The 16514-nt window shown below is 37.9% G+C and overlaps 2 protein-coding genes and 1 pseudogene across 2 annotated transcripts; 1 reads left to right on the forward strand and 2 right to left on the reverse strand.

Annotated features, from left to right (window-relative positions):
- Positions 1–236: 236 nt before the first annotated feature.
- On the forward strand, positions 237–1163 carry LOC142832860 (olfactory receptor 4C3-like). The gene has a single exon (XM_075943644.1). It carries the CDS (start codon positions 237–239, stop codon positions 1161–1163), a length of 927 nt encoding a protein of 308 aa, XP_075799759.1.
- Positions 1164–4945: 3782 nt separating this feature from the next.
- LOC142832861 (olfactory receptor 4C45-like) lies at positions 4946–5851 on the reverse strand. The gene has a single exon (XM_075943646.1). It carries the CDS (start codon positions 5849–5851, stop codon positions 4946–4948), a length of 906 nt encoding a protein of 301 aa, XP_075799761.1.
- Positions 5852–15351: 9500 nt separating this feature from the next.
- On the reverse strand, positions 15352–16280 carry LOC142832946 (olfactory receptor 4C45-like; annotated as a pseudogene).
- Between the last annotated feature and the right edge of the window lie 234 nt (positions 16281–16514).

Consider the following 16514-nt stretch of genomic DNA (forward strand, 5'->3'; position numbering starts at 1 on the left):
GACATTATTTACAGCTAATAACTCGTGCCCAGTTAAGAAAAGGGCATATGCTAACATTTAATGAATAACAGAATAAATGTGTCTAAGGTTTTTAGAAAGACACATGTTAAGAGAAGAGTGGAGTATTCAAAACAAACATTGCAACATTCCCAACCCCTGGAGTTAATTCTCTCACATATGTTTATTTTTACTTCATAGGAGACACTGCAATTACACACTCAGTACCCGTGGAGTCAATGGAAATACCACACAATATTACAGAGTTTTTTATGCTGGGACTCTCCCAGAGGCCAGAGGTCCAAAGAACTCTCTTTGTGGTATTCTTGATTATCTACACAGTCACAGTTTGTGGCAACATGCTTATTGTGGTCACTATCACGTTCAGCTCTAACCTTGCTTCCCCCATGTATTTTTTCCTTTCCAATCTATCTTTTATCAACACCTGCTATTCCTCTTCTTTGGCCGCTAAACTCATTGCTGGTTCCTTGTATGAAGGGACAACTCTTTCTTATGAGGGCTGCTTGGCCCAGCTCTTTGGAGCTCATTTCCTTGGAGGTGTTGAGATCATTCTGCTCACAGTGATGGCCTTTGACCGCTATGTAGCCATCTGCAAGCCCCTGCACTACACCACCACCATGACCAAGCACCTCTGTGGTGTGCTGGTGGCAGTGGCTTGGCTGGGTGGTTTCCTGCATTCATTGGTTCAGCTCTTTCTGGTTCTTCAATTGCCCTTCTGTGGACCCAATGTAATCAATCACTTTGTGTGTGATTTGTACCCTTTACTGGAACTGGCCTGCACCAATACACATGTCATTGGCCTGCTGGTGGTGGCCAACAGTGGTGTGATCTGCCTGCTGAACTTCCTCATGCTGGCAGCCTCGTACATTGTCATCTTGCGCTCCTTGAGGTCCCACAGTGCAGAGGGTAGACGGAAAGCTCTGTCTACCTGTGGGGCCCACTTCACCGTTGTTGCTTTGTTCTTTGTGCCCTGTATATTTAGTTATATGCGTCCATCAACTACTTTACCTATAGACAAAAACATGGCAGTATTTTATGGTATTCTGACACCTATGTTGAATCCACTCATTTATACTCTGAGAAATGAAGAGGTGAAAGATGCCATGAGAAAGCTCTTCACACACTCAGAAATTTTAAGTACCTGAGTGCTAAGGAAGGTAATAGCAGGGACTCTATTTCTCTAAATGAAACAACTAAAGTTTGCTGTTTTCACTCCCAAATATCACCTTGTTACAGTTATCCATCCTATCATCATCATAGGCTTTAGGGCTTACAATCTTTTTGGCTGAAATTGCACAGTTTTATTATGGACTTGCTGTTTAAGATATATGACCTGGATTTTCATTATTGGTTTAGAAATAAAAAAAACTATGTCACCTGTTGTGGTCAATTGAATTTTCAAAGTTATCTAGTTTCAAAACTCAATCAGTTATTTTTGGGAAATTATAACCCATTATGACAGGGTTTTCTACTTTTTAAAGGTATTAAGTGTATATCTCAATAAACTTGGAAAATATGTGAAGACAATTTATGTTTCCCAGTGTTATTTCAACAAATGATCTAGACAAAACTTTTAACGCAGTTTCCAGACATACGAAAGCAGTATCATTGTCATTAAATGGCATGACAAGTTGGGTCTGTGTGATAATTGAGCTACAGAAAAGGAAGAAAAAGCACATATGAAAATCCTTGAGGCTTAGTCACATATAAAGAGTCTTGTGGGCATACCAGATCATATCCATCATCGTCCTTTGTGACATTGGCAATATTGCTTTCACACTAGTTCAGACAGGCCAAGAGCTAGGCTCTGGAGACAAGCCAGATTCTCCATCTTAGTTCCTATGCTTATTGCTGTAGTGATCATGAATAATCGACAAAAGTCCAAGTGAGATCGTGTCTTACTTACCTTGATATGTATGGTTTCTTCCACTTAGCATTATCTTTTTTCTGTCTACTCAAGCTGCAGTGAATGATAGTATTTTCTACTTTTTAAAAGTATTAATATATTTTATAGTTTATATATATTGTCAAAGATGCACAACTTCAGCATAAGACTAAAATATATGACAATGTCAGTGCTGCCAAGAACGAGGACTAGCAGCTATCTGACACTCTGTTAGTGACATAGTTGTATAGAAAGCCATTTGATGATATTTATCAAATACAGAAGTCAAGCTGTTTGATTTGCCTATAGGTATTTTTTTTAACAAAAATCTCATGCATATACATGCAGAATTACAAACAACCGTATTCACCACAGAACTGTCTTTTTTTTCTTTTGGTAATAAATAATAGATTTTGGGACAGGGGTGCTAGAGAGATGGCCCAAAGTTTAAAAGCACTGTTTTCTCATCCAGAGTTCCTGAGTTCAATTCCCAGAAACCACATGGTGACTCCTAACCATTATAATGAGATCTGGTGCCCTCTTCTGTCAAATAAGCATATATGCTGGCAGAACACTGTATTCATAATAAACAAATCTCAAAAAATAGACAAGACAACAATAACAAAATAACAACACATAAACAATCAAGTAGGGAATGTTTTAATAATATACACTAGATATGATGAGTTACTTTATAGTCATTCAAAGAAAATTAAATCAGGTCTATGTGCACCAACAGAGATGGTCTGGAAAGCAATATCGACTGAAAAAATAGGTTGAACACAGATATAATTAGTTATATTGGTATATGACTGTAATACCAGCACTTAGGAGTAGGGATAGGAGGATCTTAAGTTTGAGAGCATCCTGGTTACATAGCCAGACCTTGGTGAAATAAAAAACAGAAATAAGCTGGGTTGTGGTAGTACACAACTTTAGTCTCAGTACTCAGGAATCAGAGGTAGACAGATTCCTCAGTTCAAGGCCAGGCTGGTCTACAAAGAAAGTTTTAGGACAGCTAGTGCTACACAAAGACACCTTGTATTGAAAAACCAAAAAAAAAAAAAACCCAGAAATAAAATGACAAACAAATGAACAAAGAAACAGTGTGTGTGTATGTGTGTGTATGTATATGTTATATACATGAATATATATGTGTATATGTGAACATGTATGCAGGTGTATATATGTATATTTATACATATATGTGTGTAGGTGTATTGTATGCATTATATGTTTATATGTATATAGATGTGTGTATGAATATGTATGTGCATCATACATGTATGTGTATATATATGTGTATGCTATAATATTAATATGAAAAATTATTGAGTATTGTGGTTTATGTTTGTGTATATCAAACATGATTGAAGAAATGCTATCAAATTCATCATATTTTCTTTATTCAAGACACAGAAAATACGAGAGTTTTCCACATGCGAACGCATTTATATATGATTAATACAAATGCAAAAATAAAATTAAAGAGACCTGGTACTCGTGAGAATGTTGCCTTTCAACGCTCAGAAAATGATAATTGTCTTTTCTCTCAAAACAAGGCATTTTAATGCTTGACAAATTACTTGGAAGTTAAAAGCACTTACTTCTCTCACAACAGGACCTAGATTCAGTTACCAGCACCCAAATGGCAACTCATAGCTGCCTGTAACTCTGGTTCCCGGAGAATCTAAAGCCTTCTTCTGACCACTTTAGGCAACAGGCGTATATGTGGTACACATGCACACATTCAGACACTAACACATACACATAAAATAAAAAATAAATATTCAAAAAATCCAAGATACTCTGTTGCAAGTCTGCTCCCATTGCTAAGAATTTCCCGTGTCTCCACACATTGAAGCACGTCTGCACTCATGACACATCCTGTCTGAAGTTAGCCTTCCTGCGGATCTCTCTACATCTTACCACCATGACTTCTTTACTCTTCAACCATTTTTATTTTTTCTCTCTACTCTTCAATTACTGCTTCTTTGATATATAACACTAGATACAGCTAAAAAGTTTGTAAAGCCTCTGCTGGCCTAAAAGGTGGTGACTACACCCTGGGTGTAAAGTGTTCATTCTTCAGCTTAACAAAGCAGCCTAGGCATCTACACCTTCCTGATGCTGTTTCCTTGCCCCCAGATGAGCACTTGTGCTTAGGCTACGCCCAGTATAAGGAGAGACAATATGCAAGGAACAATAACTGATGTTAATTGGAGCTTGGTTCATGTTAGACAAGGAAATGAAAGACTACAGACTTGAAATAAAGTAAAAGTTCAGTTTTAAATTTTGTGGAAAACATGCCAAGAAATGGAAAGAGAATAGCAATGCTTGAAACTTTTATGTACAACAGTCTTGTGGGCTGGAAAAGTACTTAAAACAGTGTTTTCTTTATTTCCCCAAAATAGAATTTGGAATTTGAATGGAAATGAGAGTGAATACCTGTGTGTGTGTGTGTGTGTGTGTGTGTGTGTGTGTGTGTGTGTGTATGGGCAATAAGACACACACATTTACAAACACTGTTTCACAAACACAAGAAGACAAACAATGCATATTCTCACTAATATATCAAAGTCAAAGCACTTGATCTCACTGAGGTTGAGAGTAAAATAGTCACAGACACTGGGCTGGTTGGAAAAGAGGAAGAATAAGATGAAATTAGATAACAGGAACAAGACTACACTTATTTAGCAACAGTCGGTTCTAAATACAGTGGGTGACTATGCTCACAACAATTTGTCATGTATTTTATGAAGAACAACAGAGGAGTTAAAGAGTCTCAATGCAAGTGGATGACAAATAATTTTAACGGGGTTGATAAACTTGCTATTCTGATTTGAATACTGACTTTGTTTATTATATTGAAACCACATCATAAATATACATATTAATTATGCCAATTAAACTTTGAAGCAGAAGAAAATTAACTATCTTAAGTTTTATTAATTTAAGGAGAACAAATATCCAAGAAACAGCACTAGACATTGTTTTTAAAAACACAAATCACCAGGCTTATGGATCACCAGCTTTGCACATTTAACCCCAGAGCTTCTTCATAACCTTTTTGACCTCTTCATTTCTGAGGGTATAGATTAAAGGGTTCAACATAGGTGTCACCAGAGTACAAAATACAGTCACGGCTTTGTCAGTGGGGAAGGACGTCATAGGTCTTAGGTACAGGTATGAACAAGGTACAAAGAATAAGACAACGACAGTTACATGAGAAGCACAGGTAGACAGGGCCTTGCGACGACCTTCTGAACTGTGATTCCTCAGGGAGTGAAGGATGACTATATAGGAAGCAACCAGCATAGAGAAAGTAAGGAAACACAGTGACCCACTGTTGGCAGCAATCAGGGGCCCAAGAGTGTGAGTATCAGTGCAAGCCAACTCGAGGAGTGGTATTAAATCACACATAAAGTGGTTGATGGTGTTGGGGCCACAGAATGGTAACTTGGCAATAAATAAAATCTGTATTCCTCCATGGATGAATCCCAAAGTTATAGCAGCTCCCACCAAGGAAACACACACAGAACGGTTCATGATGGTCATATAGTGCAAGGGCTTGCAGATGGCTACATAGCGATCATAAGCCATGGCAATCAGCAAGATGATTTCAGCTCCTGCAAAAAAATGCTCAGCAAAAAGCTGGGTCATGCAGCCATTGAATGATACAGTGCTCTTCTCAGAAATTAAGTCATAGATCATTTTGGGTGCTATGGAAGAAGAGTAGAAACCATCTATGATGGACAAGTAGGACAGAAAAAAGTACATGGGAGTAGAAAGGGGTGGACTGATGAAGATGGTGACTGAGATGAGCGTGTTACCTGCCAGTGTAATCACATAGATTACTAAGCACACAATAAATAAGAGTTTCTTCAAATTTTGATCTTGAGTCAAGCCCAGGAGAATGAATTCTGTGACATTGCTCATGCTTTCCATCAGTTTACATAAGGCTCTGAGCATACGGTCACCTGAAAAGAAACCAGAGTGTGTCTCAGTGATGTTATTTTAAAAGAAACACTAAAATACTCCATCATCTCATTACCTCTGGTCCCTGAATCTGATGTAGCTGCACTTCTTCTTAACCCTGCCAATAGTATCACATCACATGCAGTAATAAAGAACAGAAGTAGTTTGCTTTATTTCTAATAAGTTTCCATGGAATAGTGACATAAATTACAAATACTGAAAGAATCCCTTTTCCTATTGGTTTGACTTGTCCAGCCTCAATATGAGTGCTTTTACCTTGTTTTATTGTATACTGTTTGTCCTGTTGACATTGTCTATTGGAGCTCTGCTCTTTTTCTGAAGAGGAAAATGAGGGGGAGTGGGTCTGGGAGTTGAGTGGGGAAGTGGTTCACGAGCTAGGAAGAGGGGGAGGAAGGAGAAAATGTCATTGGGATATATTGTATGAGATAATAATCTATTTTCAATAAGAAGAAACCCAAATAATTAATGACATAGGACACTTCTAAATTATAAAAGTCCCTCATATTTCATTGTGATTTTTGGAGGGTAAATATCAATATCAATTATTTTAAATTTATTTTTGTCTATTAAAATCAATTCAAAAATATCAATACTCTATGAAAGTCAACTGTGGACATCATACTAAAACACATCCGTCTAAATTGAAAGTACCTGCACTCTGTGTCCTATTGTTCCTCTCTATACCCCTAAAGACAGACATGGCTGCAGACTGAACTTTTTCCTTTCTTAATGTCCAGGACCTGTTTTTATTACAGTTCTTTTTAATGCCATTCATTTCATAGCCACTGGTTTCATGCCCAGTTCACACCTACTCTTGTGTTCTTTTCATATATATCTTTGAATGAATACATACATGTAAGTTGTACAAGCCTCCTTATGGGCCCTCAGGATTTATAAAGAAAATGTGTTTGAATTTAAACTTCTATCATATCTAGTCTAGTAATGTGATTCTATTATGTTGAACTGTCTTCTACACTCACATTTACAAATGACACATCATAGGCTAAGGTAATCATAAATTTATTATTGACAGAACACAAATGAGAGGATTAGTTAATGTAATAAGCTTTTAATTTTTGGAATAACTTGTGTAAAAAATATAAATTTGTAGTTTTCATTGTAAAGTGCTAGAAATTTTGAGGCTATACAGCAATGTGTTCTTTTAAATGAATTAAATTTGGCTTTTCAAGTGCTGTCAGTGTTCAAATTTTAATCTTTCCCTGTCTATTTCTTATTTCCTCATTATCTGTTAAAAATGTCATGAAATTTTTACAACGGTTTTGGCTACCAAGGTCAGAATCTTGACATTTCATTCACAATAAAAGTGAGAAAAATCACATTGGTTTTCTGAATGGCTAAGTCCCTAAGTGTCTCTATTCTTTTCATGGCTTTTGAAAATAGGAGTTTTGTTGCTAATAGTTCTAAATGGGTTTACTTCATTCACAAATCCTAACTTCAAAGTGACGGTGTGGAAATCATTATAAGAGATCTTCAAAAAAAATAAAAAAAGAGGGAAATCTTCATATGGTCACAAAGAGAACTATTGACAGTATACTTGTGAGATGTTATAGAAATGTCGTCACTCCAAATACTACCTGATTTAGATGAATTACAGAAAAGTACTTTCTATAATAAGTTGATATTATCATGTTACACTTATGAATTTTCATAGAAAATACTAAACTTTAAGTGATATAGAACTACAAGTTCTCTTCAGTGAGAATAATTCAATCCATTTAAAAATTTAGTGGAAAAGATGTATTTTACACTGACCTGTCTAGTTGGTTCTGGATTCCTGTTATAGATTGAATACATGATTGTTTCTTTTTTTCTGGGCACATACAGAATGGGATTCAGTAGACTCTATAAACTGACACTGGAATTACTATTGTTCTAGTCACTCTCCAATTTAGATATTATTGTCCATTTGATTCCCATTGTAAGCCAAGATTGCTCCAAATATGAGCTATGAAACAGCTCCTTGGGACATTTTGACAATTCTAGGACCTCGTTCTTATTACTTTTCATTGTTTTCTTATTATATTCATTCTTAAGGCAAACATGGTTGAGATCAGGAGATACCACTATATTAAACTACAAAATAAATAAATAAACAACTTGATTTTCCTTAAATATTTGGCATGAGCTTTGCTTCCTAAGTGTTTGTGAAGCCTGTGAACAGAGAATTCATTTAATTCTTAACTCAGATTCCCCTTTATCTCTGTCTTCATATACACTCACCAACATCAATAACAGCGTCTCCTAAACAAATCTTCATTTGTTGATATTTGCTTGCATCAGTCGCTTGCTCACTGACCACTCTTCATCTTTTTGATTCTTCCTTGATCTTAAAACTTTAAATCAGCAGTTCTCAACTATTGGTTTGAGACTTCCTTGGGAGGGGTTGGCTAAGACCATTGGAAAATAAAGATATTTACATTACAATTCATAACAGTAGAACAATTACTATTATGAGATAGCAATGAGAATAATTTAATTGTTGGGGAGCACCACAACATGAGGGTTGCTGCTGTATTAAAGGGCTGCTGCATTAAGAAGGTTGAGAAACACTGATTTAAATAGATTTCCACAGTCTGTAGAATCTGGTCATACTTTGTCCTCTCAAACACCCAGAGGATTGGTAAATAATTAAGGCTGAAGTCTTTGCCAAGGCAGCTGTCAAGATCGTTGGGTTATACTCATTTGGCACTCACCAAGACCATTAGTAAGGACTACTTTTAGAATTTCAGCTGGCATTAGGTAGAAATCAAGGTTGTAGTTTAGATTAAACTCAGTCGCAAGACTTTGGAAGCTTCCTTCTTGGTCTTGTTTGCTGATTGTGACATTGTGGATCCTGGACTAGGAATAAAATGTCAGTATTCAAGAGTATGTGTTTGATTACTACTATAGATTGTGATGTATTTTATTTATTTTACCAGTTACTGAAGAGATTAAATGGCAAAATTACCAGAGTCAAAGATTGTGCAGAAATTAAGAAAAACCATAGTACTGCCATATTCTCCTGATAAACCAAGGGGAATGTATCTTTTGGTCTCTACTGGCAGAGGATGCTGAATGGTGTACTATGCTCTGGATCAGCAGTCATAGACAAAGTCACACACACAAGGACTTGTGTAAAAATATATCAGAGCAATGGACTGAGATCTCAAGGTCCAGTTGAAAGGCAGAAGGAGGGAGAAGACGAGCAAGGAAGTCAGGACTGCGAGGGGTTGGTCCACCAACTGAGGCAGTGTGCCTGATCTAATGGGAGCTCACCAAAACCACCTGGACTGGGTCTGAATGAGCATGTGATCAAACTGGACTCTCTGATTGTGGCTGACAATAGGGGCTGACTGAGAAGCCATTGATAAAGGCACTGGGACTTGTTTTTATGGCATGTTCTGGCTTTTGGGGACCCTAGTCTATATGGATGCATAGCTCCCTAGGCCTGGGTGTAGGAGGGAGGACCTTGGACTTCCCACAGGGCAGGGTTCCCTGCCCTCTCTCAAACAGGGTGGGAGAGGGAGGAGCGGGGTGTGGGAGAGCGGGAGGGGATTGGGAGGAGGGAAGGAAGTGTAAATAATTGAATGAAAAATGTAAAAAAGTTTAAAAAAAGATTTAGAAGACCACAAAATATTTGGGGCAATACTTTATTTTAGTAAGTGTCTACAACCTAAAAGCCATCATTCCAGTCTCCTTTACCATTCTAAGACTAAAGCATTTTCAGCCACAGCCAATGTGAAAGCAAGCCTACCTACAAAATATGCTGAAAATTAAAGCTCAAGAGATTTACGAAATAAATTTTTGCCTGGAGAGATGGGTCAGTGGCTATCACTGGCTGCATTTCTAGGGGAATGGTGTTCAATTCTCTGCACCCACATGGTTGTTCAGAACCATGTAACCCTAGTTCCATGGTATCTGATGCCATCTCCTAGCCTCTGAAAGCATGTGTGACAACCAGACATACATGTGGAAAAAACATCTACACACATAAAAGTAAATAAACAGGAATGATAAATTAATAATCAGTTAAAAGCAATTTCAAAGACTGTTCAGACATTTAGGACAACTGTAAGACAATAGCTTGTGTCCATTCTGTGAAAATGTAGTCTCCACGTATTAAGGAAAAAAGTGGGTTTTTTGTTTTGTTTTTGTTTCAGAGGAGTATTTGAAAACCTCTTAAACTTAGGAAAATAGAAAGTTATTTGATAAACACTACTTTTCCTTTCTCATTCTAGCTGCAGTGCTGACCATAAAATATCAACAGAGTTAATGCTGGTCTATTTCCTAACAGTCAACAATCCAGCATATAGAAAGAAAGGTTCACAAGCCTGAACATCTAAGTGAGGTGCTATTTAGACTTGACTGCTTCAGGGGAAGGGAAAGACAGTCTTCTGTAAGGCTATGACCTCTGCAAAGTCACCATTCTTCAATAGATGTCCCACAACCATGACTACATACATGCATATATATTCATGTGTGAATAGGTATGTATGTATTCATGTATGTATGTAAGTATGTATAGGCAACAAAAATTTGACTCAGTGTGCTATTAATAAAAAGGACATGAAATTGGGGGTATCGGAGGTTGGGAAGGATCTGAATAGAGTGTATGTTGAATATGATAAAAATAGATTGCATGATATTTGATATTCTCATATTAAATATAATAATTGTTTGAACCCTTGAAACTTTATTGTCATAGAAAATAGTAAAAATTGCACTATATGGCTGTATTGGTAAGTGATGATTAGTTCAAGTTGAATTTAGATTGTATTTACTTATTTTTCTCATCTTAAAGAAATTGAGCATTGTGGAAATACCTAGATTTATGTGGCCTCTTTCCACTGTCCCTACTTGTCTTAATGTGCCAGACTGGTCAATTTATACATATTTCTAATATAAGATGACATATCCATCAACTGAACACTGGATTACGAAATATAGTTTATATCCTAAGAGGAAAGCTCATAGCACTAAGTGCCCACTTAAAGAAAACGGAGAAAGCACACATTGGAGACTTAACAGCCCACCTGAAAGCTCTAAAAAAAAAGAAGCAGACTCACCTAGGAGGAGTAGAAGACTGGAAATAATCAAACTGAGGGCTGAAATCAATAAAATAGAAACACAGAAAACAATCCAAAGAATCAATGGAACAAAAAGCTGGTTCCTGGAGAAAATCAACAAGATTGATAAACCCCTATCCAAACTAATCAAATGGCAGAGAGAGAATATGCAAATTAATAAGATCAGAAATGAAAAAGGGGACATAACCATAGACACAGAGGAAATTCAGAGAATCATTAGATGTTACTACAAAAGCCTGTATGCCACAAAACTGGAAAATGTAAAAGAAATGGACACTTTTTTAGATAAATACCATATACCAAAGTTAAACCAGGAACAGGTGAACAACCTAAATAGATCTGTTAATCGCGAAGAATTAGAAACTGTTATCAAAAACCTCCCTACCAAAAAAAGCCCAGGACCAGATGGTTTCAATGCAGAATTCTACCAGAACTTCCAAGAAGACCTAATACCTATACTCCTTAATGTATTTCACAATATAGAAACAGAAGAGGCATTGCCAAATTCCTTTTACGAAGCTACAGTTACTCTGATATCAAAACCACACAAAGACTCAACCAAGAAAGAGAATTACAGGCCAATCTCACTCATGAACATCGACGCAAAAATCCTGAACAAAATACTGGCAAACCGTATCCAAGAACACATTAGAAAAATTATCCATTATGATCAAGTAGGCTTCATCCCAGAGATGCAGGGCTGGTTCAACATACGAAAATCTATCAATGTAATCCATCATATAAATAAACTGAAAGAAAAAAACCATATGATCATTTCATTATATGCTGAAAAAGCATTCGACAAAATTCAACATCCCTTTATGATAAAAGTCTTGGAGATATTAGGGATACAAGGGTCATACCTAAATATAATAAAAGCTATTTACAGCAAGCCGACAGCTAACATCAAATTAAACGGAGAGAAACTCAAAGCCATCCCACTAAAATCAGGAACATGACAGGGCTGTCCACTCTCTCCATACCTCTTCAATATAGCGCTTGAAGTTTTAGCAATAGCAATAAGACAACATAAGGGGATCAAGGGGATTCGAATTGGAAATGAAGAAGTGAAACTTTTGTTATTTGCAGATGATATGATAGTGTACATAAGCGACCCCAAAAACTCCACCAAAGAACTTTTACAGCTGATAAACATCTTTAGTAATTTGGCAGGATACAAGATCAACTCCAAAAAATCAGTTGCCCTCCTATACACAAAGGATATGGAAGCAGAGATGGAAATCAGAGAAGCTTCACCTTTCATGATAGCCACAAACAGCATAATATTTTTGGGGTAACTCTAACCAAGGAAGTGAAAGATCTATTTGACAAGAACTTTAAGACATTGAAGAAAGAAATCGAAGAGGATACCAGAAAATGGAAGGATCTCCCTTGTTCTTGGATTGGGAGGATCAACATAGTAAAAATGGCAATTCTACCAAACACAATTTATAGATTCAATGCAATCCCCATCAAGGTCCCATCAAAATTCTTCACAGATCTTGAGAGGACAATAATAAACTTTATATGGAAAAACAAAAAACCAGGATAGCGAAAACAATCTTATACAATAAAGAAACTTCTGGACGCATTACCATCCCTGACTTCAAACTCTATTACAGAGCTACAGTAATGAAAACAGTGTGTTATTGGCATAAAAACAGAGAAGTTGACCAATGGAATCGTATAAAAGACCCGGATTTTAACCCACAAACCTATGAACACCTCATTTTTTATAAAGGAGCTAAAAGCATACAATGGAAGAAAGAATGCATCTTCAACAAATGGTGCTGGCACAACTGGATGTCAACCTGTAGAAGAATGAAAATAGACCCATATCTATCACCATGCGCAAAACTCAAGTCCAAATGGATCAAAGACCTCAATATCAATCTGAACACACTGAACCTGATAGAAGAGAAAGTGGGAAGTACACTCCAACAGATGGGCACAGGAGATCGCCTCCTATGTATAACCCCAGCAGCACAGACATTAAGGGAAACATTGAATAAATGGGACCCCCTGAAACTGAGAAGCTTCTGTAATGCAAAGGACACTGTCACCAAGACAAAAAGGCAACCTACTGACTGGGAGAAGATCGTCACCAACCCTGCAACAGACAAAGGTCTGATCTCCAAAATATACAAAGAACTCAAGAAACTAGACTTTAAAATGCTAATTAGCTCAATTAAAAAATGGGGCACGGAACTGAACAGAGAATTCTCAACAGAAGAAGTTCAATTGGCCAAAAGACACTTAAGGTCATGCTCTATCTCCTTAGCGATCAGGGAAATGCAAATCAAGACAACTTTAAGATACCATCTTACACCTGTCAGAATGGCTAAAATAAAAAAACACCAATGATAGCCTTTGCTGGAGAGGTTGTGGAGGAAGGGGTACCCTCATCTATTGCTGGTGGGAATGCAAACTTGTGCAACCACTTTGGAAATCAGTGTGGCGGTTTCTCAGGAAATTCGGGATCAACCTACCCCTGGACCCAGCAATACCACTCTTGGGAATATACCCAAGAGATACCCTATCATATGACAAAAGCATTTGTTCAACTATGTTCATAGCAGCATTATTTGTTATAGCCAGAACCTGGAAACAATCTAGATGTCCTTCAATAGAAGAATGGATGAAGAAAGTGTGGAATATATACACATTAGAGTACTACTCAGCGGTAAAAAACAATGACTTCTCTAATTTTGCATGCAAATGGATGGAAATAGAAAACACTATCCTGAGTGAGGTATCCCAGACCCAAAAAGAGGAACATGGGATGTACTCACTCATAATTGGTTTCTAGCCACAAATAATGGTCATTGAGTCTATAATCTGTAATCCTAAAGAAGCTAAATAAAAAGGTATACCCAAAGAAAAACATATAGTTGTTATCCTGGGTATGGGAAGTAGACAAGATTGCCGGTCAAAAAATTGGGAACTTGGGGATGGGGTGGGATGGGGGTAAGGAGAGATGGGGTGAGAAAAGTAAGAAGGGGAGAATGGGGGGGGAACTTGGGGAAACGGGATGATTGGGAGAAAGGAAGGTTGGATAGAGGAGCAGGGAATCACATAACTTAATTAAGGGAGCCATCTTAGGGATGGCAAGAGACTTGAACTTAGAGGGGCTCCCAGGTGCTCAGGGCGATGTCCCCAGTTAGCTCCTTGGGCAGCTGAGGATAGGGAACATGAAATGACCCTATCCTATAGCCATAGTGATGAATATCTTGCATATCACCATAGAACCTTCATCTGGCGATGGATGGAGATAGAGACAGAGACTCACACTGGATCATCGGACTGAGCTCCCAATGTCCCAATGAAGAGCAGAAGGAGGGAGAACATGAGCAAGGAAGTCAGGAACACGAGGGGTGCACCCACCCACTGAGACAGTGGGGCTGATCTATTGGGAGCTGACCAAGGCCAGCTGGACTGTGACTGAAAAAGCATGGGATAAAACCAGACTCTCTGAATATGGTGGACAATGAGGGCTTATGAGAAGCCAAAGAATATGGCACTGGGTTTTGATCCTACTTCATGTTCTGGCTTTGTGGGAGCCTAGCCAGTTTGGATGTTCACCTCCCTAGACCTGGATGGAGGGGGGAGGACCTTGGACTTTCCACAGGGCAGGGAACCCTGACTGCTCTTTGGACTGGAGAGGGAGGGGGAGAGGAGTGAAGGGAGGAGGAGAAGAGTGGAAGGAGGGGGAGGGTAATGGGAGGCTGGGAGGAGGCAGGAATTTCTTTTTTTTTTTTCTTTCAATAAAAAAAGAAATATAGTTTATTCACAGATTGGAATATTATTCAACCATGAAATGAATGAAATCCTAGCATTTGTGGGAATAAGGGTAGTCAGGGGGACAGGATGTAAAAGACTTAGGCAAACACAAGAAGCCAAACATTGCATATTCTTACTAATATGTCAAAGTCAAAGCATTTGATCTCACTGAGGTTGAGAGTACAATAGTCACAGAGGCTAGCATTGGAAAAGAGGAATAATTAGGTGAATAGATAATGGGAACCAAAATACACTTATTTAGGAACAGTGAGTTCTAAATACAGTGGGTGACTATGCTCACAACAATTTGTTATGTATTTTATGAAGAACAAAGGGGAGTTAAAGAGTCTCAATGCAAGTGGATGACAAATAATTTTAATGGGGTTGGAAAACTTGCTACCCTGATTTGAATACAGACTTTGTCTATTGTATTGAAACCACATCATCAATAAAGATAGTGATTATGCCAATTAAACTTTGAAGCAGAATAAAAATGACTATCTTAAGTTTTATTAATTTAAGGAGAACAAATATCCAAGAAACAGCATCAGACATTGTTTTTAAAAACACAAATCACCAGGCTTATGGATCACCAGCTTTGCACATTTGACCCCAGAGCTTCTTCATAACCTTTTTGACCTCTTCATTTCTGAGGGTATAGATTAAAGGGTTCAACATAGGTGTCACCAGAGTACAAAATACAGTCACGGCTTTGTCAGTGGGGAAGGAAGTCATAGGTCTTAGGTACAGGTATGAACAAGGTACAAAGAATAAGACAACGACAGTTACATGAGAAGCACAGGTAGACAGGGCCTTGCGACGACCTTCTGAACTGTGATTCCTCAGGGAGTGAAGGATGACTATATAGGAAGCAACCAACATAGAGAAAGTAAGGAAACACAGTGACCCACTGTTGGCAGCAATCAGGGGCCCAAGAATGTGAGTATCAGTGCAAGCCAACTCGAGAAGTGGTATTAAATCGCATACAAAGTGGTTGATGTTATTTGGGCCACAGAATGGTAACTTGGCAATAAATAAAATCTGTATTCCTCCATGGATGAATCCCAAAATTATAGCAGCTCCCACCAAGAATACACACAAAGGTCGGCTCATTATGGTTATGTAGTGCAAGGGCTTGCAGATGGCTACATAGCGATCATAAGCCATGGCAATCAGCAAGATGATTTCAGCTCCTGCAAAAAAAAATGCTCAGCAAAAAGCTGAGTCATGCAGCCATTGAAGGATATGCTGCTCCTCTCAGAGATCAAGTCATAGATCATTTTGGGTGCTATGGAAGAAGAGTAGAAACCATCTATGATGGACAAGTAGGACAGAAAAAAGTACATGGGAGTAGAAAGGGGTGGACTGATGAAGATGGTGACTGAGATGAGCGTGTTACCTGCCAGTGTAATCACATAGATTACTAAGCACACAATAAATAAGAGTTTCTGCAGATCTGGGTCTTGAGTCAAGCCCAGGAGAATGAATTCTGTGACATTTTTCATCCTTTCCTTCACTTTAGTTAAGGCTCTGAGCATATGGTCATCTGAAAAGAAACCATAGGGTGTCTCAGTGATGATATTTAAAAAGAAACACTGAAATACTCCATCATCTCACTACTTCTGGTCCCAGAAGTTGATGTAGCTGCATTACTTCTCACCTTTGCTGATAGTATCATATCGCATGCAGTAATAAAGAACAGAAGTAGGTTGTATCATTTCTAATGAGTTTTCCCAGAATAAGGA

The sequence above is a fragment of the Microtus pennsylvanicus genome, chromosome 12 (genome assembly GCF_037038515.1).
Source record: "Microtus pennsylvanicus isolate mMicPen1 chromosome 12, mMicPen1.hap1, whole genome shotgun sequence".
Taxonomy (NCBI): domain Eukaryota; kingdom Metazoa; phylum Chordata; class Mammalia; order Rodentia; family Cricetidae; genus Microtus; species Microtus pennsylvanicus.

Coding starts and splice junctions, on each gene's coding strand:
- LOC142832860 (XM_075943644.1), top strand. CDS start 237: ATGGAAATACCACACAATATTACAGAGTTTTTTATGCTGGGACTCTCC.
- LOC142832861 (XM_075943646.1), bottom strand. CDS start 5,851: ATGGAAAGCATGAGCAATGTCACAGAATTCATTCTCCTGGGCTTGACT.